The sequence below is a fragment of the Ursus americanus genome, chromosome 3, assembly GCF_024610735.1.
Source record: "Ursus americanus isolate L20-20 chromosome 3, mUrsAme1.1.p, whole genome shotgun sequence".
Classification (NCBI taxonomy): Eukaryota; Metazoa; Chordata; class Mammalia; order Carnivora; family Ursidae; genus Ursus; species Ursus americanus.
The window spans coordinates 51,031,463-51,057,866 of NC_142129.1; the positions used below are offsets into that span (position 1 = coordinate 51,031,463).

General features: G+C 39.4%; 1 protein-coding gene across 5 annotated transcripts in view; it reads right to left on the reverse strand.

Moving 5' to 3' along the window:
- KLHL7 (kelch like family member 7) overlaps nucleotides 1-23,168 on the reverse strand; it is a 59,383-nt gene extending 36,215 nt beyond the window's left edge. Inside the window, exons 1-5 of one of the 5 annotated variants that reach the window (XM_045793047.2) lie at nucleotides 23,095-23,164; nucleotides 6,449-6,579; nucleotides 1,796-1,898; nucleotides 796-889; nucleotides 398-522 (exon numbers count right to left, since the gene is read on the reverse strand). In XM_045793047.2, the coding sequence (XP_045649003.1) occupies nucleotides 398-522; nucleotides 796-889; nucleotides 1,796-1,874 (298 nt within the window). In that variant the 5' untranslated portion in view covers nucleotides 1,875-1,898; nucleotides 6,449-6,579; nucleotides 23,095-23,164. Of the gene's footprint in view, nucleotides 1-397; nucleotides 523-795; nucleotides 890-1,795; nucleotides 1,899-6,448; nucleotides 6,580-22,147; nucleotides 22,502-22,797 lie in introns of those variants that run through there. The other 4 variants (XM_045793046.2, XM_087860975.1, XM_045793048.2 and 1 more) reach the window with 4 other exon arrangements.
- Nucleotides 23,169-26,404: the final 3,236 nt, after the last annotated feature.

A 26,404-nucleotide genomic window follows, 5' to 3' on the forward strand; every position in this document is an offset into this window, starting at 1 on the left:
CCACGTACTAACTATAAGACCTCAGGCAATATATACAACCTCAGTTTTCTCATTCAAGACAGACTGCAGCAATCTTAAGTATGTCAACAAAAGTCAAATTCATATTTATATCATATCACACCACCACCAGATGCAATCCTTACTCTTATTCTAGATACACAAAAACTCATTATTAAAGCTATTTTATATTTTAGAAAATGTTAATACAGTATTTAATGGGCTTCTTGCTGCCCAGGTTAATAGGCACCTCCTTAAGCATCTCTTAAAACATATTTTAAGTGTATTTTCTAGTGGACAATGTCTTTAAAATTAAATGAGGATACTTATAGCCACACTTTTAAAAATTAAAATACACATTAAAGTTGTTTTTATTTTACGTAGGAATCTGATTTCTTACCAAGACAATTTGAGGCATCAACTTGTTCTTTCAAAAAATCAACACACATTTTCTTCACAGGTTCAATCTGGTACTGGTTTGCTGCATCTAACAAAGACTGAACGTTGTTGCTATTCACAGAAATTCTGCAAAGAAGTTGAAGTGAATATTAATTTCCTACAATTTTTTATTATTTAAATAATGCTATTGTAAAATGTATCCTACTAGCCCCTGAAATTAAACAGAAAATTAAACTTTTCAGTCCTTGCATCAGTATGGCATAGGTTCCTCAAACTTCCCCTTCCTTGCAGTTTTTCATGTTGAAGAATTTGGAGCACATCAATTTGTCAGCACAATCCTCTGCCATCGTAGATCCCAACCTTACTGCTCTACAACAGAAACAATCCTTCGTAACTTACCTAGCAGTATAAGCAAATTCCACAAGTTGTTCGATAATGTCAGGTTCAGCATCTTTGAGTTCAACTTCAAAGGATTTTGATTCAAGCATGTTAGCTAAAATGAAGAGAAGAAATATAAATGGTATGAGTACTATCACCAGTTTAACTGAGGACCAGATCATTCCAGGCCATGTTAAATATGGAAAAGAATAATAGGACAGAAATCCCTTTGGAAAAAAAACACCCAGAAAGCCAAACATTCCTATAATAAATGCAAATTAATTCTCCACACTTGAGATGTGCCTTAAATTAAAATAAGCCAAGAAATTAGTGAATTATGTGTTTCTTAAAAAAAAAAAGGCCAAGTAAACATACATATAAAACTAGATTTAGTATTTCCTCAAGTCCTAAAATAATTTAGTAGCTCTCTTCTAAATTGCTATGAGCAAAACTACATCGGATGTAGCTGGCAAAAATCTACAAGAACAATGACAATTATATGTATAGTAATCTATAGCTAGCAAAGCTCTCATTCTTTACTAAAAACTTCACAGGTAGCCAGAGCACCAAAGAGAAAACTTGAGGCAGATATATTACATAACCTGATCAAGTTCATAAAACAGTACTAAGCAGAGGAACCAGGACTTGGACCCAGGTCTCAAATCTAAATCTACAGTTCTTTCTTCTGATATGCTATATTTCATATTTCATTTTTATTTAGTTTAATTGACTAAATAAATCATCCTAACATTTATTTTCGTCTTTGCCTTTCCACCTAAGGTTAAGAAGAAAACTGGACATTCAAGTAGAAACTGTATCTTCACCCACAAAAGCCTTGGGCCTGTAGGGGTAATGAAAGGACATTTTTCTTTTGCTCAATCCTCATCATAACCACTTTTCAATCTCTTCATTGTTTTATGGCCTTAACTTCTTAAGTGCTTTAAAAGTAGGAAGATATTTTCATTTAGACTCCACCTCCTCCTCATGGAAAAAATATTATGTTCTACTTTAAGATACTTACTTGTGAACATTAAGTTAAAAAAATGACTGGCTGCTGCAAGGACAACTCGATGAGCAGGTATCTTTCTTTCCTGGACCATAAGGATCACATCACACAATGTTTTCTAGTCAAGAGAGAAATAAATGAAATTAAAAGGGGCTCATTGGGCCTGGCTTAGCAAACATACAAAACTGGTGCTTGACAAATGCTTTATCTCTATTTTCTATTCAAATCCAGTCTTTGTGCAGCACCAAATTTATTCATAAGACACATTTAAAAAGGACTTACAGAGTTGCTATCATGATTTACTGTATCAAAATGTGGCACTGAGCTTCCCAGCAGTAAAAACAGGGGACAAAAGAAAAAATCTTTATCATCAGAAAAGGAGAATAGTAATCCTTTAGGGAAATCAATTTTTTTTCTGACACAAATTCTAAGGTATTTCTCATGGTGAGATTTTATGTGGACATTAAATGACATAAGAGCAATGTCCTTGATGGTTTTTCAAAGACAGCGATCTGGCTTTTTAAAAAATTATTTATTCTTGATAAGCTCCAAAGTGCACACTGTATTTCCCAAGAGAGTAGCCTACACAGATTTAACTTGAAACAAAAACAATTCAGAATACAGAGTGGACAAACTGAATGACCATTTAGCGCTCTTTCCTCAGTAACACTTCTCTCAAATGTATGTCTGATAGGAGCTGGACAGCAATCACTTTTAAACTGTGAGTTCTGACCAGGGCCAAAACGGTGTCACTCTAGTTTGCTGAAAGAAGGCAGAGTTAGATTAAATTACTTACAATGCTGAAGAAATGAAATGTTAATGAAAAAATCTAAAGTTTACTGGAACTTAAGGATGAATTTCAGGGAGAAAGAATATCTTTTTTGTCAAACAAAATTTCTATTTCTTAATGAAGTTAAAGATATAATGCACAAGTTAATCTCAGAGAAAATTTGGAGCTTGTGATATGGTAGGCACTCTCAGTACTGGGAATATGAGGTAAACAATATTTTCAAAGTAAAAAAAAATCTATTACAAATCTAAATATTGGCTTAGTAGCTCAGAGGATATGGCATTTTGTAGATTTTAAGTATTTACTAAAACTATTAATACAGGGCACCTGGGTGGCTCAGTCCATTAAGTGTCTGCCTTCAGCTCAGGTCATGATCCTGGGGTCCTGGGATGGAGCCCTGCATCAGGCTCCCTGCTGAGCTTCTCCCTCTCCCTCTCCCCCCCCCTCATGCTCTTGCTCTCTCAGATAAATAAAATCTTTAAAAAAAATAAAACTATTAATACAAATTCTAATAGGAAAGTCACTATATTCTACTTTATTACTTCACGAATAAAAATCCAAATGAGATGGTAATGCTCAGTATAAGAAAGGAAATGGGCTTTGTTTTTATTTTATAGTGGGCTAAAAGATGAACAAAATTTCACTTTTACAGCTAGCTCTGTGAAGATTTTTTTAATAAGGCCTATGGACTACTGCTTAGATATTACATGCAGATTACTTATAGTAAAAGCCATTGTTAATCCCAATAGTGTCTTGAATTTTTAAATTTTTATTTCCTTTGATTTTGTGGGGGAGGTTCAGAGTAGGCGTAGTTCTTAGATAATTTTGCCACGTACCATATCAAAAATACCAGGTAGCAAAACCAGGTCAACTATTTGGTTACCACCAAAACAAGCTGACCTAGTTGCTCAAGAGAAAGAAGAAAAAAAAGAAAGGTGGAAAAAAAAGAAGGAAAAGAGGGAGAAAAATAATTCAAACAGAAGAACAAGCAAGTCAGGTAAGGGAGGGGTCTATGGCTGCTGACAGAAGTTCCAGAAGATGTACAATTATACTGAAATACATCGAAAAACCTTTCCAAAATATATACTCAGCAATAGGGAGTTTTAGTGGCATGAATTTTTATAGGCACTTTAGGAAGTTAAAGAAATCAGAGAGATCTCTACACAGCAATTTAATCTTCTCTAGGAATAATCTCCAGCTGGATATTAACATTATGGAAGGAAGGGGAGGAACCTTTTGTATCCGAATGGTACAGCTGACTGTACTACAGCAGACTAACAGGTTTCAACAAGAGATGGGACTGACTTAAAGAGAGGGGTTCCGCTCGGGAAGAGTGTATCCACAGATAGAAAATGGGAAGAGACAGAGATCTGGGTTACACTGGAGAATACGAAAGGTCCTAAATGAATTGAAGAGAAACTTAAACAAAACTACCTTCTGAACAATACATGTTCAATATATGTTCACTGGATAAAACAAGAAAACCAAAATCAAAACCCTGGCAATTTCTGTTTATATCCTCCCATATTTGTTATATCTTTATATTTATTATTTTCATCTTTTGAATTTTTAGTCTCTTATACATTGCACAGATTTATATGACTTAACCTGAAATTCTCACCATCTAAAATTACTTTGAGTTGGATTTAGATCCTTCATATTTATTACTGATAACTAATGTTTCATCTTACATAGGCCATCTTCTTTTATACAATTTATTACGTTTCCTTGCTGTCTTCTTTTTTAACTACCAGGTGGTATTTTAGTCACATTTTCTTTGCACTTTTTCCTTCTTTTAGGGACTTACTAATAGCTCTGTCAAATATTTGCAAAGTGAATTCAGTAGGGCTATTCATCAAATACTGTTCTAGGAATGCAAGGAGGGTTCAAGAACAATAATTCTTTAATATAATTCAGCATATTCACAGGTTAAAAGAGAAAAACTTCACAGAGAAAAACTTCAATAGATGGCAAAATTAAAAATTCATTTCCTTTTAAACTCTTTAATAAAGAAAATGATGTATCTGTATGCTGAAGGTGATTCGACTCAAAAGCAAACATCACGTTTAATGGTGACACAAAAGAAGCATTCTCATTTAAGTTTGAAACAGAGACACATATGCTGTCACTACTATTATTCAAATATCGTTCTGGCAATTTTAGCCAAATTGAAAATTGCCTCTGCCTTGGCCCCTCTGGCCAACTTACCAGTCTTTAAGTTTAGCAAGCACCTTTAGCCCTCCTGATTAACTAAACCTTTCTTTGTATGGGAACCAAACCCTCTTGCATAACCTCTTCCCCCAACCCCCACTCCAGGGTACCAATACACAACTTTCAAGCACTGCTGTGTCCGTAGCTGGTACCACTGAGTCTGCACAGAATCAAGAAGTGTTATAGACCACTGTGCTCCCCTTTTACTGATTAACTGACCTAAAGTTCCTTTAAAAATCTTTGGGCCAGGCAAAAACCACAGAGTTGGTTTTTAAGACAAAAGTCTGCCTTCTCCCCAGGTGGCCGGCCTCCTGAATAAAGCTCATATTCCTTTCCAATCAAAATTCGTCTCTTAAGTATTGGCTTTTTGAGCAATGAGCAGCTGAACTTGGGTTTTTAGGTAACAAAATCAGTAAGAAAATAAAGATAAATAAACTTAACACTTATAGAACTAAATAAAAAGATGGCTAAACAGAAACAAGATAAATATGAAAAAGCAACTAGCTAACCTGTATGTGAGCAGTAAGCCATAAAGAAACACAAATGAGGAGGGGAAAAAAAAGACAGCAAACAACCCGGCATAGCAACAACAAAATAATTCAATGTTTAGAAATAAACCTAAGAAATGTGAGGGATCTACATTAAGTAGGAATTTAATATGTGATAAAGATACTATTTCAAAAATGTGGTAAGAAGGTGGAGCACTGGCAATGTTTAGGGCAGTGAAACTATCTCCTGTGGTACTGTAACAGGATACATATGGAGTATACATCTGTCAACATCCACAGAATGTACAACACAGAGAATAAACCCTAATGTAAACCAGGGTTAATAATAATGTTAACAATATTGGCTCATCAACTTCAACAAATGTATCATACTTGTGTTAGTAAGATGTTAACAGTAGGAGAAACTGGGAGGGGGAGAGGGAAAATGGAAACTCTGTACTTTCTGCTCAATTTTTTGGTAAACCTAAAACTACTCTAAAAAGCAAAGTCTATTAATTTAAAAAATGTGATGAGAGAATGGATAATTGAAAAAGCGGTATTAGTGTAACTATTACCCACTGAGGGAAAACATTAGATTTCTCTCTCATAATGTAGTGTCTCTTCTCTGGGGCAAGTTAAGTACCGCGAAGGAAGGTTTGGTCCTTTTCTCCACTGTCACTTGTGGAAGAGGTTCCACAGGATGAGCAAGAATAAAGTAGAGGTCACTGACCACACACTGCCAGGCCTTCTGGTTCATTTTCTTCTGTAAGTCTGCCCCAAAGTGGAACATAACTCATCTCAAATGTTTGGAACCAACAGTGGAAAAGGGCTGCTGAAATCCATATGCAGAGACATTCAATGCACTATAGACAGAGAGAAACTTAGGTGATGTTTTAGTGCCCGCAAATATTGGGGACTTCTGCAATAACAGTCCTTTGGTTAGGAAAGACTGGGCAAGCATTTCAGGCAGCTGTTGGTAGAAGGACCTTCTGCTCTCTACATGTTTGCCAGGTAAGACTGCAAAAGGCAGTAGGCTCCATGTAAGCTCCACAGCATTGTATGAGGTTCTAACTTTTAACAATATGTGCTGGCATTACTAGGAGGCATGCAATCAGTTAATTCTATTCCCAAATTCTATCCTTTATTGTATCCCAAGAAGAGGACTAAGGAATGACTAACCTTTGGATTTATGTAGCTTGTCAACAAGGTTCTGCAATCAGTCCCGCCCAGCGTGATTTCAAGTTGGCCCTGGGTATAAATCCCTGAGTAGACTGTAGATTCAACTATAGTTGGGTGGTGGATTTAAATCACTGAAAAGATAAAGGGAAATGGAGCCCTTATTATATGGGGGTAAATCATCTTGGATTGAGATACTAGAAAAGCCTCAACAAAGCCATAATAAACTCAAAAGCTAAGAGAAAAATTAAAAAGGCCTTAGGAATCTTATTTGCTCAGAAAAGCAAGAAAAATAGTACTGGATTTAAACACACATAATCACAATAAGGCAAGTGGGAAAGTGAAAGAAAAGCAAAGTTAGACACCCAGATTAATAGAGGAAAAAGCGTATTTCTTCCTTAAGGGAAACATAACGAGTTAGATAAACAGCTTTAAAAGGCAAAGGAGATACAGTCTGATATAACTGCTCTTTAAAAGATGAGACTAGGGGAAAAAAAGTTATTTTTGCTGTTACTTATCCAAGTAAGGTGATATAAGCCAAAGAGATATACGGAGGAAGAAAAGTAAAATTCAGCAGACTAAAACAGTTCTCAGAAAAAGCCTGGATGGAAGAAATTTTTGTTAAGAGCTCTCTTAAAGCTAAAGGTAAGAAATCAAACACATAATTAGATTGAGACAATTGTAACAGGTGATTACATTAAATTCAGATATGTAAAGTTTAGAAAAGGAAGATCAGCATTAAAGTAGTTCATCCATTATGTAATTTGCAAGGTGATATGGGTGGGAAGACAGGAATGCTACATACTATAGTGGAACACATCTGGGAAGTCTGTGGAAATAAGACGCTAAGGGAGAGTACTAGGTCACATTAAAGGGAAGCCAAATAACCCAGATATAATCTAAGCCTAAGTTAGATGCTGAACCTGTCCATAACTGGAATTACTTTAACTGAGGGTGGTGAAGATTGGCAGCAGCTGAATCAATCCTGAACACATGGACTCTTGATTTCCACTGTTACAGTGTCTATAAGAAAGGCACTAGAGGAAGAAGCAGCAAAACAAACATTTGGGCCCAAAATCAAAAGGAAAGGAAAAGTAAGGAAGGTATTCTGATCTAAACAATGTTAGTTCTATATTATGTAGAAAGGAAAGGATTCAACTTGAACAGGATAACAACTCAGCTGGGGATGCCTAAAAGGAACAGACAGACAACAGAGACACAGCCCATTCTGACACATACAGGTGAGAAAAAGGAGTATCTGCTACCACTGAGTTTCCAAAGCCTGGAAGACTCAAATAATGGGGAAAGGCAAGGTTTTGAGGAACACACTGTAAAGGCCATGTTGGTCCCTATGGGGACCACAGGCTTTAGAGGAATCAGTCAAAGGTCATTCTCCAGCTGAGATAAATCGAAAGGGAAAAAAGACCCCTCTAAGAGATAGGATTAGTAGTAGATACAAGGAATTTCACAGCAGGATAGGATCACAACATGGATACAGGGGTACAGAACAAGCTGGATCAGAACTGTAGAGAATGCAAGGCCACAAACTGCTATGCACGACTGCCTGCTACAAATGTGGATCATCCTTCTCTCAAAAGAAAATACTTTGTCCTTACACAGAACTCAACTATTTCAGCACTGGGTTGCCAAGAACATAAGGTTCAAAAAAGAAATAAAAATTAAGATTTAAATGTGCAGGACAGACAACAGGGAAAAAAGGGAGACTCTAGAAGACCCGGCAGTGGGGTAAATCCCCTTGGCAAATTTTTCCAAGAACAAGGTATCCTATGTCAGTGAAGCATTATTACGCACAGATGAAACTCCTTCCCTATATGGTAAGTGTCCTATTAGCTTCTTGATAAGTGACTCCTCTCACCCGAGTTTAGAGTCTGCAAATTACAGCCAGCCAACACAGACTGGCAACCTGTGCAAGCAAAAAGCCCAGACATCCTTATGTTTTCTTTGATGATTCTCTGTTTGTTTCCTAGAAATCGAAGTTTCTGTTGTTTTAGTCTGGGAACAACAATGTGGGTTAGGACTTTATAGTAAATGTCAACATCTGCACTATTTATAGTACAGATGGGAGATATGCTTATATCTTTTCAGGTTTGTGGGGGTGGAGATGATGCTGTGCTAATCTTAAGAGTCCTAGGAACCCTTCAACATTCTGAAAACACGTGGCACCAACTACCTTGAAGTTGGAGAAATTCACCTTTCGAGGTGCTAAACTAACTTCATATATTCCAATGGAAGATAGCCGAGGCTGCAGCTGCTGAAGAAAGCTTCCCAGAATCTACCCAAACACTTAAGCGAATGCCTTCTGGCTGAGACTGAGCAGTGTAAGAAACCAAGGAGAGCGCATATTTGGAACGGCCTTTAATTTTAACTTAAAGGGAGATCACAGATGTGGGAATTTAATAATGAGTGGGTTCATAAGAGTCAAATTTGGGGGATTTTATGTTGCTAGTATGGAATTAGATGGAGTGTTTTAACCTGTCATTTGGTTGTTCACAGCAGATAATCTGGAGAGCTAGGAATGAAATCTTGGCTGAGAAAAATTTGAGATGGGAAATAGAAGTGAATTTCCAGTCTGGGGTTAACAGATTACCTATTTAAAAGCTTTCTGGAGTAAAAAATTTAAATAACCTTTCTAAGTGGTCTACAGAGGATGCACAGAACAGTTATTGATAGAGGATAGAACAAAATGCTCCCTGTGCAGGTAAAACAACAACAGCAACAAAAACCAAACAAAAAACCTTAAAAAAACAAACTTGGAAATAAATTCTTATTTATTTATTTGGTCCAGTTACCTTCTGTTGGGAGTTGGGATGGGGCTTTGGTGCCTGAATGCTACTATTCAGCCCTCTGAAATTCTCATCAGGGAGTTTACATAAAGAGTAATAGCCAAGCAAGACATAATAAAACATACTACTGGGGCGCCTGAGTGGCTCAGTTGGTTAATTGGGTAAAGTGTCTGCCTTCATATCAGGTCATGATCCCGGGGTCCTGGGAGCCCCGCATTGGGCTCCCTGCTCAGGGGGGAGCCTGCTTCTCCCTCAGGCCCTTCCCCTGGCTCAAGTGCATGCACGCACACTCTCTAAATAAAATCTTTTAAAAAAAAATATAAGAAACCCACACTATTGATAGATGGGTGCATACTTGGTAATTCCTATCTACTCACACCTGTATACCCTAATAATCTAAATTTTGGAATTTGCATATTCATATGTCCTGTAGTGGGGAATAAAAGATGGCTGGGCCCAAATCCGGCTTACAGAGTCCACCATGTGACATACCTTACCTATTCTCCTTAGCAGATGGAGATGTGAATCACAAAAGAATAATCACACCATTAATAAAACAGCAATGTGTTAACTTCTAGCTTAATTAGGTTACAACTTCTTTCTCATTGGGCAAAACTTGTAGGAGAGAGAGAGATATGAGCTCAATACACCTCATTTCCTTTCCTTTGGGTGAGGTGAAGGTCAGACAGGTTTTCCCAGCCCCAGTCCCTTTGCCTGCTGGTCCCCACACCACACACAGACAGACAGACAGACATTGTGTGTGTGTTCATTCTCCTTCTCCTTTCAGGGAAAAGCCTTATAACAGTGGTTTTCAAACTTTTCAAGCAGCAGAATCCATTTTCAAATGATGTGATTTCACATAATTTACAGAGAAAGGGGGCAGATGGTTTGCCTCAGATCATGATCTCCAGGTCCTGGGATCGAGTCCCACATCAGGCTCTTTGCTCAGTGGAGAGGCTGCTTTTCCTTCTCCCTCTGCCTCTCCCCCTGCTTGTGCTGTCTCTCTCTCTCTCTCTCTAATGAAATAAAAATCTTTAAAAAAAAAGTTTAAAAAAAATAAACATTTAAAAAAAAATTTACAGAGACAAAATGGTTTCTATAAAGTCAGACTTAGCCTGGCAACCAAGGGATGGAAGAAGCTCCTCTATTATGCTTAATGATTCACTCACAAATATTTTGCTTCTGATCTCAGCAATTAGTCTTTCTGGAGGTGGATTCTGCTAGTTTAAAGATATGAGAACCCAAAAGAAGAATGCTTCAACCAAGTGACAGAATAACGTCTTTACAGAATTAGAAGTTAAGAATACAACCCGGGCATTTTGGCATCCTCCTGGCACTGGGTAAAAAGAACAAAAGTTATTATATTTGGTTAGGTGCCTGAACTTGGCCATGAAGGGGGAAAAAAAAGGTTTCTGTTCTCTATGGGACAGAAGATAGCTGGAGCTCAGGGGATCCCCCTTGGGTACCTTCTTCTTGTTGGGAGAGAAGAGTCCTCTATGGTTCTCTGAATTCCTACATATCTTCCTAGACATGCCAAGAAGGCAAGGCCCTGACACTTTTTACCTGGGCCACCACTTCTCAGGGTTATGTTGGCAGCAAGCAACTATAAGGGATGAAATAGTCTTCCCCATAAGAATAAGGAGTAGGCTGCTTACTGTTTGCTACAAAATGGCAGATTCCTTAAGCTCAGTGTTCATTCCGTAGCTACAACACAAACCCACTGTTGTGCATAACATCCATCTGGGCCCCAGCAGGTCACCCTCATAGAACTTGTGGGGCAAGTGGAACTGACACATACATGTGGATGCTCATGATGCTGTGCTGTGAGTAATCAAGTCTGCTGTCTCTAACCCAGGAGTCTCATGTCTTCGCCAGCATCCATTAAACAGCAACAGGCTAACTAATCAGCTTATAAATACCATAAAATCAAATCCCAGGCCCATTGCCTCTACTGCTAAATCTAGTAATCAGTGTTAACAAAAGACTAAAGTGACCCTATACAGGCAAGACCAAAGGTTCAAGACACCTAGGAATGAAGGATTAGGTCACCCCATCAGATAAAGAACCTTAAGGAGTTGGCTAAAGACAAAGAATAGGAATAGGCAGTGAAGGGAGAAATCATGAATACAATGAGTAATATTAACAAATAAATAATAAACAATGAATGTGGCTTCTATTTTTATTTTCGTTCTTGCTCTTTTATTTGTATAAGTTTTAACTATGAAACTTTTCCCTCCACAATCATATAAAGAATCTATTAAGACTTAGACCTTAGAATCTTGAAATGACTATAGAAGGAATGGATATCACCAAGTAATCTTGAATTTGAAGTTAGACATGATAAGTGAAAAAATGTGATGACTTTTTTTGTGGATTCTGGCAATCTAGTATCTAATTTCCTGCCTAGTAGAACCCCAAGCTCCCATTTCTGGAAAAATTCCTCATTATGAACTAGGTTGGTGAGAGGGCAATTCCCAGAGCCTGCCTCTCACTATGGAAGCTAAAAGTCAGTTATTTCTTCTGTTCACTCAGCAGAGCCAAAATCTGGCAAACAATACAAGGCCAGACAATTATACACCTACTTTCAGGATTTTAAATTTTGAGCAAATAGAAAGATGGAGGGAAAACTGTCTTTATGGCAGTGGCAGCAGCGACGGCAGCAGCAGCAAGTAGTCAAGACTGTTCCTGCACCATAATTGACTCCAAAGTCTCTGAAGCCTAGGAATGAGAGAATACCAGGGGTTTTGCTTATTTGCCATGCCTGTTCATCTTCCAGCCTGTGGTCAATATCTAAGTTCCTGATATTCTTGCAATAAATTATTCTGACTTCAGAGAGAACATATTTTTGTTGGTGGCAACCAAGAATTCCAGGAGATTCACTGTGATAATAGCAATACCAACAATATTTGACAACACTGAATAATTTATCATGAGTTTTCAGGGGCGCCTGGGTGGCTCAGTTGGTTAAGCATCTGCCTTCAGCTCAGGTCATGATCCCAGAGTCCTGGGATCGAGCACTGGACTTGCTGTCCAGCGGGAAGTCTGTTGTTTCTCCCTCTGTCCCCCATCCCACTCTTGTGCTTTCTCTCAAATAAATAAATAAAATATATATATATTTTTTTAAAAAAAGAGTTTTCACATTCTCTGTCTCACTATCCCCAACATCAGTAGGGTCGGTCAATATAATATTATAATCATTGTTGTGCAGATACAAACATAAAAGGCTAAAGTTGTGACTTGCTCAATGTCATACAGTTAGTAAGAAGACAGAGCTAGAATTCAAACCCAGATCTGTTTGATTCCAAAATCCATGTTATTTTCACTATAGGGTACTGTTTCACACAGCAATGAGTGACTAAGGCAACACTACTAAAAGGAGTTTTATACAAGATACAAAGCCACTTTTTAAAAAGATTTAATTTATTTATTTGACAGAGAGAGAGCACGCACAAGCAGGGGGAGTGGGAGAGGGAGAGGGAGAGCGAGAAGCAGGCTTCCTGCTGAGCAGGGAGCCTGATAGGGGGCTCAATCCCCCAGGAACCTGGGATCATGACCTGAGCCGCAGGCAGACGCTTAACTGATTGAGCCACCCAGGTGCCCCACAAAGCCACCTTAGAATAATTTTTCATGATAAAAGCTTATAGTGTAATATTAAATTGTGATTCAAATTAAGTGCAATTCAAAAAGAAGGTCTAAAAAAGAACTCATTTTAATCCTGGCACACCATTTTCCAGTAGGCTAACCTGATATTAAGTACAGAATTTACGATATTTAGCACTGATGGCATATTCTTAAGAATGTCTCTCTTAAATATTAATCAACCACATTTTTGACAGTTTAACAGAATATAACTAAATTATATGCTGTATTATTACATACTAAATTATTTAATATGCCGGCTATTTCAATGATATGAATCTTTGTAGTAAATGTTCACTGGAGCTACTACCTGACTTACAATTCTCCCCTCTCAGGAAATGGCCTCAGTACATAAAATGAGCCTTTCAAGATTATGTTTGTGCTACATGACCTTGTTCTCCTTCGCATAGATAGTTGATTCAAAGGGTTAACACTCAACCCAAGCTAGGTCTATCGCATCCTGTCTATCCAGGATTTGAAACTCTGGAAGAGAAACAGATTAGTGGTAGTCAGACCTGAAGTCCAATGAAGGCGCTGTTCCAGACAAAGGCTAGATGTTGGCATGGTTCTTGTATCTCCTAAATCTTGACGGTCTTTCTTCTCTTCAGAAGGGAATTTTAATACAGTCATGTCTCCCTTAAGATACACTTCTGTAGTCATTCATTCAACACACATGGGGTAAGTATCATGATGGTAGTAGCATTTTATACTACTGGATTTTATTTTTTTAAATGTGGAGATATATAGTTTCTATTTAAATTCCAGTTAGTTAACATACTGTGTAATATCAGTTTAATGTACAATACTCAACACTTCCATACATCACCTGGTGCTCATCACAAGTGCCCTCCTTAATCCCCATCACTTATTTAACCCATTTCCTCCCACCTCGCTTCTGGTAACCATCAGTCTGTTCTCTATAATTAAGAGTCTGTTTCTTGGGGGCGCCTGGGTGGCACAGCGTCTGCCTTCAGCTCAGGGCGTGATCCCGGCGTTGTGGGATCGAGCCCCACATCAGGCTTCTCCGCTATGAGCCTGCTTCTTCCTCTCCCACTCCCCCTGCTTGTGTTCCCTCTCTCGCTGGCTGTCTCTATCGCTGTCGAATAAATAAATAAAATCTTTAAAAAAAGAGTCTGTTTCTTGGTTTGCCTCTCTCTCTTTTTCCCCTCTACTCACTTATTTTGTTTCTTAAATTCAATGAATGAGTGAAATCACATGGTACTTGTCTTTCTCTAATTTACTTATTTCACTTAGCATTATACTCTCTAGCTCCACCCACGTTGTTGCAAATGACAAGGTTTTACTCTTTTTTATGGCTGGGTTATATTCCATTTGTGTGTGTGTGTGTGTACATGCGCACATGCGCATACGTGTGAGTACACAACATCTTCTTTATCCATTCATCAGTCGCTGGGCACTTGGGCTGTTTCCGTAGTTTGGTTACTGTAGATAATGATGCTATAAATGTTGGGGTGCATGTATCCTTCTGAATTAGTATTTTTGTCTTCTTTGGGTATATACTACTGGAGTTTAAAGAACATTAATCTCATCCTGAAAAGCCTGGGCCATAGAGAAGGCAGGTCCCTCTCCATGTACTCACAACTCTGTCCCTCCTTTATTCTCTAAAATCTGCCCCTTCCCCCACCACTCCAATAAAACTTAACTTGCTAAAACCACCAATTTTCAAATCCAGGGGACACATTGACTTTTTTCGCCTCCCTACTACATTTGATACTCCTGACTAGCTCTTCTTTGTAACTTGTATCTTGGTTTCAATGATATTATTCCCTGCTGTCTTTCTTCCTTCCATACCTTAATCTCCTAAGAAACTTTTCTTCCTATCCTTTAAAATACTGGTGCTCCCTCAGAGTTTCATCCTCTGTCCACTTTTCTTCTTACTCTGCCCGCAACCTCCAGGTGTTATCAACCATACCTATGACATCAACTATTTACTTAACAAGTATTTGTGCACCTCTGTGGTAGATGTTGGCAAAACAGCACTGAATAACACAGTGTCCCTGCCCTTATGAAGCGTAGAGCCTAGCAACAAAGATATACGTTAAAAATAAGCAGTCTTTCTTGCCTTTATAGAGATGATCAGTGCACGAACGAAAGGAATGGAGTATATATAATAGAGGTCCTTGACATAATGTAGGGCATTCAGGAAGGAAGTGGCATTAAAGTAAGAACTGAAGCATGAGTAGGAGGGAAAGAGAGTTAACAGGTACTGGTACAACATTTCAGGCTCTGAAGGAAGACAGGTGCCTGGAGTGAAATAGCTAAAAGAAAAGTAGTATGAAACCTGACTGAAATAGTTTGGGATCACATCAGACAGGGCTGTGAAGGCCTGGTTAAGAATAAATATTCATTACAAATGCATAGTAATTAACCTCAAAAAACCTTCAAAAATTCTACTAGCCATTATACCAATTCTACTCTTCACAAAAATTACTTTTATCAACCTCTAGCTTCATCTTCCTCCTTCATTTTAGTGGATGATCTCATCTCCTACTTTTCAAAGAGAACAAAGGCCTCTGGACAGAAACTCCTTCATTCTCCTGATTCCAAAAACACCTATCTACCGATCTCTTTTCCTTCCCACTCTTACGGAAGAGAAACTGTCCTCCTCCCAAGAGAGATTAATTACCTTTAATTGAGATCTCATCTAAGGAATCATCTATCAATTATCCATTCTGTCTCATATACGTTTAAGCTCTACACCTCAAATGAATTATTTTTTAAAAATGTTTTAATTTAAATTCAATTGAATTAACATATACTGTATTATCAGTTTCAGAGTTAAAATTTAGTGATTCATCAGTTGCATACAACACCCAGTGCTCATTACTTCAAGTGCCCTTCTTAATGACCATCAACCAATTACCCCCTTTCCCACTACCCACCTCCCCTCCAGCAACCCTCAATTTGTTTCCTATAGTTAAGAATTGCTAATGGCTTGCTTCCCTCTGTTTTCATCTTATTTTTCCTTCCCTTCCACTATGCTCATCTGTTTTGTTTCTTAAATTCCACATATAAGTGAAATCATATGGTATTTGTCTTTCTCGGACTTATTTTGCTTAGCATAATACTCTCTCGTTCCAGCCACGTCATTGAAAATGGCAAGGTTTCATTCTTTTTGATGGTTGAGTAATATTTCATTATATATATATCACATATCATTATGTGTGTGTGTGTGCTCACACGTGTGTATACACACACACACACACACGCACATATATCACATCTTCTTTATCCATTCATCTGTCAGTGGACATCTGAGCTCTTTCCATATCAAATGAATTCTTCCAGTTATTAAGCACACTTATACCTAATTTAAACAAATAAAACCAAACGAGCTTCATTTGACTCCCCTACTTCCTTCAGGGACAAATTTCTCCAATAAAGCTGTTTCAATTGTCTCATATCTTACTCAAGACAATCTGACTTCCATCTGTCTCCCCATCAAAGAAGCACTTACTACATTCAGTAATTTTCCTGTGTTGCTATATCCTGATTTCTCAAAGGCTTCAAAATTTGCCATGCTCCTTCTGAGACAATTTCTTCTCAGATTCTGAAAATTCTCACTTTCTTGTTACTCTTCTAGCCTTTTTTTGGAGGGAAAGGGGGGGCCTCCTTATAGGCTCACTCCTTATCCCTTATCCTAGACGTTTCACAGTTTCAAAAAGAAGTTATCTTCCGTCTGCAGATAATCACAAATTTACACTTAAATATTTTTTTAAGATTTTATTTGAGAGAGAGAGAGCACAAGCGCACACAAGTTGGGGGGGGGCAGAGGGAAGCAGACTCCCCACTGAGCAGGGAGACTGACATGGGGCTCCAACTCAGGACCCCAGCATCATGACCTGAGCCAATGGCAGATGCTTAACTGACTGAGCCACCCAGGTGCCCTTTTCTTCTTTTCTTTTTTTTTAAGATTTATTTTAGAGAGAGAGAGTGGGAGGAGGGATAGAGGGACAGGGAGAGAGATAATCTTAAGCAGACTCCCCATTGAGCTCAAGCCCGACAAGGGGCTTGATCTCATGACCCTGAGATGGTGACCTGAGACAAAATCCAGAGTCAGATGCTTAACAGACTGAGCCACCCAGGTGCCCCTAAAATAAATTTTTTAAAAAAAGATTTTATTTATTCATTTGAGAGAGAGACAGAGAGAGCCCAATGTGGGGCTCGATCTCAGGACCTGAAGATCATGACCTGAGCCAAAGGCAGATGCTTAACCATATAAGCCACCCAGGTACCCCCCCCCAATTTTTTTTTAAGTAAACTCTACGCCCAACATGGGGCTCGAACTCACAACCCTGAGATCAAGAGCTGCATGTGGTATGACTGAGCCAGCCAGATGCCCCACAAATTTACACTTTTAACCCACAGACCTGTCAATTCATCATATATACCTTAATGTCTCACGGGCACTGTGAACTGAACATATCTAAAATACAAACTATAATCCCTTCCTCAAAGCCTTGATCCTTTTCCAGTACCTCCTCTCTTAGTGAATAGTGTCACCATCTACCTAGTTATGCATTCTAGAACCCTAGAGGTCAAAACCAAAAACTTGTATTGAATCCCTCAGCATCCAGTCAATCACCACTATCATGATAGCAACAAAAATAGCCAACATTTATTGAGAACTTATTATCAGGTCCTGTTTTAAGTTATCTTAATTTGGTCATCTAATTTAGTCATCACACCCACATGTGGAAGTTATCATCACCAAGTCCTGTGGATTTTACCTCCTGAATTTCTTGAATATGTCATCTTTTCTTCATCACTACTGCTGCTATCACCTTAGTTCAAGGGACCCTCTCTTTGAGCTACTGAACTTCCTGTTTAGTTTGCCAACAATCACTCTGAGAACTCTCATTTGCCACAGATCAAGCACCATCTTTTTCAAACGAAAAACAAATACCTGCAGATCCCTCCTCTCTCTCCCTCTCTCTCTCTCTCTCTCTCTCTCTCTCTCACACATACACACACACACACACACCACATCTGAAGGGGTTTTAGAAAAAAGGCAAATCCCCCTAACTTGACTTAGGAAACTGTGCATGGACAGGTCTCTAGCTATTTCTCCAGTTTCTTCTTACACCATCCTCCCCCTGATGTTCTGTACTCCAGTCACACTGGCCTTTAATCAGCTTCTTGCACTTGCCATTCTATGGTAGAAGACTCTGCATCTGTTTTTCCATCTACCTAAAAGGCTCTTCCTTAAGGTGCCTAATTAACACGTAATCTTATTTCAGCTCTCAGTTCATTTACCAGTTCCTTGGGGAAATCTTCCTGATTTGATGGTCAAATCATCCAATCATACCCATCACTGTATCATGTTCTTCTCTGTAGTAATACCTACTGTTACAATTTTACATTTCTTTTGTGTGACTGCTTGACTAATGTTTTATTCTCCTACTAGACTAAAACCACATGAAAGCAAGGACTGTCTGGTTTTGCTCAACACTGCAACTATAGAATCTAGCAAAATACCTAGCATGCAGTGGGTCCCAGTAAGTATTCATCCAAACAGATGAGTCAGAAAGCCAAACTGAGCTAGAGGAATAAGTCAACAGTGAGCCAAAAAAAGGGGGTGGGGGGCAGTGTGAATCTACCCACGCTCTGGTTTTAAAGGGGGGAGAGAGGTATTATTTATAGAGGAATGTTGAGACTAAGAATGGGTGGACTGGTTTGGATGGTTGGTTTAAAAGCTAGAGAAGTTAAAACATGCCTAAATGCTGGACTCTGGTAGAGAAGAAGTTAAAGATGCTCAGTAGTGATGGAATAACCAACAATATAACTTTCCTGACTAGGCTAATATTGAGGGGAGCCAAAGCCCAAGTGAAAGTACTGGCTTTAGATGGAAAAGAGACAGCTTCTTCACTGTAGCAAAATTAAAAACTGTCAATACAGGTGTATAGATTTGGTGGTCGAAATTTAAGAGATAGTTCCAAAATAACGTCTTCTGTTTATTTTTGATATCAAAAGGGGAATGATCTACTGAAAGTGAAGATATATAGAGAGGACTCGTTTTAGAGGAAAACGGTAAAATTAATGTAGAGTACGGCTGATCACCAGTATTGACAGCTGAGTTGAAATTAGGTCTTACCTGACAAAGAACTGCCCAGTAATGGGATATTTTCCAGCTGTGCTTGGAAACCTTGCACAAAAAAGGTAAATAGTCATCAATGCTTTTTACCGGATGGATGTGAAAAAAGGATGGAAGGTCAAGAAAGCCTCGGGCATTGGAAAGGGAGTGAAGAGAGAGATGATTATCTCCTAAGCGGGACAGACAAAAGGAGAAGACAGCGAAGAGTCAAAAACAGGAAGGTCTGGATGATGGGAGTTGTCAATGGGAGTTGCTGGTGGAATTAAATGAGACAAAGCATGTTAAACACATTGCAGAATGGCTGGTAGAAAATAAATGCTCAAGAAGTGTTTCCATTACTGAGGATTTAATGCAGAAGGTTTAGATGATTCACAAGGGACCCTAAAGATTAATGACTAGTAGTAATTTGCAACCTTGAAAAGATGAACGTACAGAAGTTGAGTAATTTTAGCTTGTAAGTAAGCCCAGCTGACTGCTCAACATCCAATCCTTAAATCAGCTTTTTTGGTTCTCTCACATAATTCTCAATAGGGCTTTAACATAAGCTTTTAAATTCTAATCATGCTTTAATTCACTTAACATGAGGAAACTGTAAGCTGTAGTGGTACTCAGGAAGGTCTCAAAACATATCCCTCAAATGTTAAGGGTCTCCTAGACTTCATTAACACAAGAGCAAAAGCAATTAGATATAAGCAGTAGTGATTATGACCCAGCCTTACTTTGTAGAGCTCCTCTGTAGTGTATCAGGTAATTAAACAAAAAGTTTGGGAAATAAAAAGGTGCTCAGCCTAATTAAATAAGATGCTGCTATATAGCCACCAGAATGGCTAATGTTATAAAGACTGACAATTCCAAGTGTTGACAAGGATGTAGAGTAAAAACCTCTCTAATACACGGCTGGCATGAGCTGTAAACTGGCACAACCTTGGAAACTGTACGACAGTATCTGTTAAAGCTGACTGTAGCATAACCAGTGACTCCACAACTCCACTCTTAGGTATTTCCCAATGGAAATACATACATGTGCACATCTAAAGCCAAGTATAAAATACACAAAAATGTTCAAAGTAGTACAATTCTTCATAGCGCTAAACTAGAAATAACTCCTATGTCCATAATGATAGAATGGATAAATTGTGGCATATTTACATAATGGAATACTAAATACAATGAGGATATACTAGAGCTACACAGAACAACATAATAAATTTCACAAAAATAATGTTAGCTTTCAGAAACCAAGACCCAGGAGTATATACTGTATGATTCCATTTATATAAGTTCTAAAACAGGAAAAAAACAAATCTATGGTGATAGAGGTTAAAACAGTGGTAACCTTTGGGGGGGGGTAGTGATTGAGCAGAGTGTAAAGGGCGACCTCTGGTGTACTCTTCATGTTCTATTTCTTGTTGGTGGTAGTATGTTTATTTTGTAATAGCTCATTGAGCTGCATGTTTATGATCTGTATCCTTTTAGTGAATCCTATACTTCATCAGAAAGTTTACTTTAAAAACAAAAGGCTATAAATGACTGCAAGGATGATGAAGGAAAAGGCTCCATGAGAAGCTGAGGCTGCCGGCTCTGAAGAACCTCCATTCGCCACTATGTATAGAGTTGGCTGCTACGCTACGGAGAGATGAAATGACCTAAATCATATTTCTCTAAGATCACAAAACTAATTAATGGTAGAGCAGGAACTGGAATTCAGATATTCTAATTTCACCGTGTTCTCAACTTCCTGTGAGAATGTTTCTGGGTGTGTACAGAGGGGTCCTTTTCATCCACGTACTCATTATTCTGATCCCCAAAGTAATGAGGTCATATGGGGAAGCAAAAATAGTCACAACATAATATTCACTAAAGAACAAGAACACTTATAAAATTGGTTCTCACTCAAACATTCTTCCTCTGGCTCAGACCAGTTTCTCTTTCTGCCAATTCCCATCAACTGCCCTTGTCAGTCATTCTTGGTGAGTCTCTCTTGTGTTATGATGTTAAACAGAACAATACAAATACAATGTAAATCAACTGCAGAGTGAAACTGCACATCTTGCAAAAGATGCAGGATTCCATGAAGTTGGTTAAAGTTCTACTGGAGAATACCCGAATAATATGTAAAGCCATTGACAAGGAGAGAATCCAACAGATTAAGGTCAGTTAACCAATGTGGAAGAGATCCCTGTTTGTTCCACCCGGCATCTATTTTCCCCTTCCTACTAAGTAACAGTAACAGAATCCTGATTTTTTGGTAACTTTATGTCTAGCTTATCCTAAATAAACAGATGTTAATATAGTCTAAAGCTAAGTCTAAGAACTGGATACGCATCAATTTTTAAACCCAAAGAGCTAAACGTAGCATCAGAAAATCCCCTCTTCTTCAAGTAAACAACTGATGCTGCAACCCAGCTGCACCCTATCTACATAAGGAATGAGGCAATGCTTCACCATGCTGGTGTCAGAGACAAAACCATGTATCTGGAGGGAGAGGGAGGGTTGGTGGAAACGAATCTGAGCACTGGTGAACAGTGTTCACCCTTTACAAGCAGACACTTGTTAAATGCACCAGTAATATGAAGTCACCAGTGTTGTAAATATAAAAAGGTTTACATGAAATGAACTTGAATGTATACATGAAAATAGATACATGAAAGTAAGTTACACATAACACTGAATTCAGACGTTCACAGCTACTTCAGCACAAAAGCCAGGAAAGGTTTAAAGGCATTCGGATAGGTATCTACTGCATTCATGCACCATGCCAGGAGCTGATGAACAAAGACAAGATCCCGGCAGTCAGAGTTTGCTTAAAGAAACCAGAAGCCAGTATCTTCATACAAATCTTAAATTCCTGTACTGTTTTCCCTGTTCTCCTCGGAATCACTAGATAAGCAAACGAGGTTTTGCTATTATTCATACTCACATCCTGCTTTTGTCTTCTTTAAAAACAGGACTACAGTTACAAAACAGAAACATTCTCACATCTCCTTAGATGCGTATTTTTTTAGAAATAAAGCTTACGGAATAAAAAAGTAACCAAGTGACTTTTCTATGCTTTTTGGTATGTTACGGAATTAAAAAAACAAAACAAAAAAACCTCTCTAGTCTACATTCTCCGTCTTAAAATTCATTCTTTTCATAACCCACCTTTCGCCGACGTGAAGACTTTCATTAATGCGCCACACATCAAAGAGAACAAAGGGCTCCTCTTAATAACAGAGGCGCACAAGGGCCTTAAAAGACTGCGCGGTATTTATCCGTGACTGTTTCTGCTCTAAATTAACACGTACAGGAGGATTTGTCTTCAACTAGCTCCACCCGGCTAACACAGAGGAGGGGCGGGGATCCTTATCTAAGAGTAGCTGATTTCAGGCCAGCACTGCTGCTTTTCCCTTCTTTGGGGGCTTCAGGTTGGGCTGTGCCAATGGGCTTCTTCGCACAAGATCTCACGACACCTTAAAGCGGCTCGCCAATGGAGGGATCTTCGCCTCACAAAGAGATAACTAGGGCAGAGCTGTTATACAACCGATACGCGACGCCGAATGCCAGCCCGGGGAGTCCCCCAGGAGTGCGACTTGGGAGCCACAGCATCCGCAGACGAGGAGACGCTTCTCGAGAACGGTTTAACGCGACCCTCTACTAAACAGCAGCTCGGCTGGCGTGCGAAAATGGAAGGAAGCGCGAGGACCGAGGAAGACAGCCGCGATCCACCGGGCGCGGTTTCAGCCCAGGGAGCCAGGGGCGCGAGTCCCGGACCCCCTCCCCCCTGGCGCCCGTCACTCCCACAAAGGCGGTACCTGTTTCCGCATGTTATTCATGACGCCCATGAAGCCCGCCAACAATTTAGCTTCTTCTCGAGCAGCAAGTTTCTTCTCGGTCTTCTTCTTGCTGCTCTTCTCCACCCCGGAGGCTGCCATCCTCCGTCAGCTCGGTTCACGCCCGGGGCTGGCCGGGCCGAGCGGGGGGTTGCACGCTCCGGGCACGCTGCGGCTTCTGTTTACCAAACAGCGCGGCCGGGACTGCGGCTGCAGCGCCCTGCTGCCGGCGCGGCCACTGCGGAAGGACAAGGCCTGGCGGCCCCCTCAGAAACTCACCGGGAGGCGACGTCGCGGGCTCGGCGGCGTCCCGACAGAACCGGAGCCGGGCCGAGGAGTCTGCGCACTTCGCTCGCGGGGGCGGGCGCGCTCGGAAGGGAGCAGGGGGCGAGGCCTACGCGTCACAGCGGCGCGCCGCTCCCGGCGACGCGGTGCGGGCCGGTTGTCTTTGTCGCCGTCGGCCGCCGGCGAAATTTTGACTTCCAGCGGCTCCAAGGGCGTGCATGCCCTTCGGTTTCCCCAAGTCAGGGTTTACAAATTTAGACTATGTGGAGGATTTTCTTTTTTTTTTGGATACGCAGGCGGTATCTCCCGTTAGTGTAAGCCCCGGAGGAACCAGGTTGATGTTGTCTTCCCTGCAGCATCACAGACTGGCAAATTGTAGACGCTTAATATGTATTTATTAAATGATGAAAGATTATCACGTACTGCAAGTGACAGGCATCTTACACGGAACACAAGAGTTATTTGCTTGGGATTCATAAAGCAAAACCACACAGTCCCGTTGGTGTCTCCTTGATGTGGAATGCCTGCTTACTTAGGCTGGTTTACTTACTGTTTGAAACCAGATCAGGGATCAGCTCCAGAAATCTTCAGTTAGTCCAGTTAGTCTTCCCCAAGTATTCTACCGGGACACGAAACTCAGTCACCGAACTCATGAAAAGGCTTTTTTTTTTTTTTTTTTTAAGTATAATAATCTGTTCTTTCGAGTGTATGGTAATACAAGATTATTTGAAATGGTACATTATTTACATTCTGAAAATTTTCTACATATCCTCTTGATTTTCTACCCAGGTCTCTACAGGCATATACGGAGACATATTTTATGGAAAATAATTTACACCATTGAAGCATGCTTTCTCTTGAGGACAAACAATATACAATAACTCAAATGAAAGAGCAGGTGGCATATAAGCCTCCATTTTTATGAAAGAGGCATTTATGCCTATGTGCACTTTATATCCTCTTAATCTAGAGGTTCTCAGATCTTCTATTTTAACTAGTCAATAATTTGAGGTTTTAGAGTGGATGCTGGCAAAAGAAACCATTTGTTCCTCATGAAATGAGAAAGAAGGAAAATTTTGTTTACTTTATCAAATGACCTAGAATACTGAAGAATAAGGGTTGTGTTTAAACATTTCTTTTCATTGAAAGGAAGTGGAAATCTTTTTACTCTAAGGCCTTGGGAAACATTAAGGATGCAGGATTCAAAGGCAGAAATGCAGGTGATGAGATGGAATACTATTCTGTAACAAGGCAAAGGAAGGAACAGCAATCATCCTACTTGATGTTGAAACAGTTCTTTCATATATTGCAGAATATACCCCATTTTATTGTGCTTCACTTCATTGCACTTCGCAGGTATTGCCTTTTTTTTTCTTTTCTTTTCTTTTTTTTTTTTTTTTTTTTTTACAATTTAAAGGTTTGTGGCAACACTTTGCTGAGCAAGTCTATCAGCACAATTTTTCCAACAGCGCTTGCTCATTTTGTGTCTGTGCGTCACATTTTGGTAATTCTAGCAGTATTTCATATTTTTCATTATTATATTTATGGTGCTCTCGATCAGTGATCTTTGACATTACTGTTCTAATTGTTTTGGGGTGCCACAAAACGCCCCTCTATAAGGTGGTGAACTTAATAAATACGCATGTTCTGACTGTTCCACCAACCAGCTGTTTCCCTGTCTCTCTCTCCTCAGACCTCCATATTCCCTGAGACACATCAGTATGGGAATTAGGTCAATTAATAACCCTATGATGGCTCCTAAGTGCTCAAGTCGAAGGAAGAGTCACAGGTCTGTCACTTAAAGTCAAAAGCTTGAAATGATTAAGCTTAGTGAGGAAGACATGTTGAAAGTAAAGGAAGACATGAGATAGTCCCAAAGCGAGGTCTCTTGTACCAAACTGTTAGCCAACTTGTGAATGCAAAGGAAAAGTTCTTGAAGGAAATGAAAAGTGTTACTCCAGTGAACACACAAACGGTAAGAAGTGAAACAGCCTTACTGCTTATATGGAGAAAGTTTTAGTGGTCTAGATAGAAGAGCAAACAAGTCACAGCATTGCCTTAAGCCAAAGCCTAATCCAGAGCAAGGTCCTAACTCTCTTTAATTCTGTGAAGGCTGAAAGAGGCGAGGGAGCTGCAGAAACTTTAAGCTAGCAGAGGTTGGTTCATGAGAACTAGAATCAGAAGTGGAGCCTGGGGGGGGGCCTGGATGGCTAAGTCAGTTAACTGTCTGGTACTTGTTTTGGACTCAGGTCATGATCTCATGGATGGTGAGATCAAAACCCGTGTCCGGCTCCCTGCTCAGTAGGGAGTCTGCTTGAAGATTCTCTCCCTCTGCCCCTCCCCTGTGCTCATGCTCTCTCCCCCTCTCTAAAATAAATAAATAAATCTTAAAAAAAAAAAAAAAAAAGGAAGTGGAGCCTGAAGATGTGATTGAATTGCTGCAATCTCATGATAAAACTTTAATGGATAAGGAATTGTTTTTCATGGATGAGCAAAGGAAGTGGTTTCTTGAGATGGCATCTACTTCCTGGGGAAGATATTGTGCAGATTGTTTAAATTACAACAAAGGATTTAAAATATTACATAAACTTAGTTGATAAAGCAGTGGCAAGGTTTGAGAGGATTGACTCCAATTTTGAAAGCAATTCTTTCTTTCAAAGAGCATCACATGCTACATAGAAATCAGCTGTGAAAGGAAGCGACCATTCAGGCACAGCCATCCCAGCCTTCAGCCGCCACCACCCTGACCAGTCAGCAACCATCAACACTGAGGCAAGACCCTTCACGGGCAAAAACGTTACAGCTCACTGAAAGTTCAGGTGATGTTTGGCAATTTTTAGCAATAAAATTTTTAAAATTAGGGAATGTACCTTGTTTTTTAAGACATAATGCTATTGCACACTTAATAGACGTCAGTATAATGCCCAGAGGTTAAGCATGAAACTTTGCCTGATGCCAGTCAAGCACCCCCACTCTTTAGGTGTTCAACTTTGGGCAAATTGCTCAACTTCTCTTATGCATCAGTCTCTTTGTTTGTAAGAACAGAACCTGCCACATGGAACCGATGTAAGGATTACAAAAATGCGTAGATTGCTGCCACCCTGAGACAAACAATATTACTTCACTGAATTAATAATTTCACTGTGAATACAACTTTGGGAAATAAGATATATGTTCTCAGAGAAAATCCACGATATATTTGCATATGAAGTGTTTGGCAAAGACTTTGCTGTACCTATTGGTTGAACCTAACCAACTTTGCCGTAGTATACTGCCTTTTGAGGCATCTGGTTAGCCCATTCCT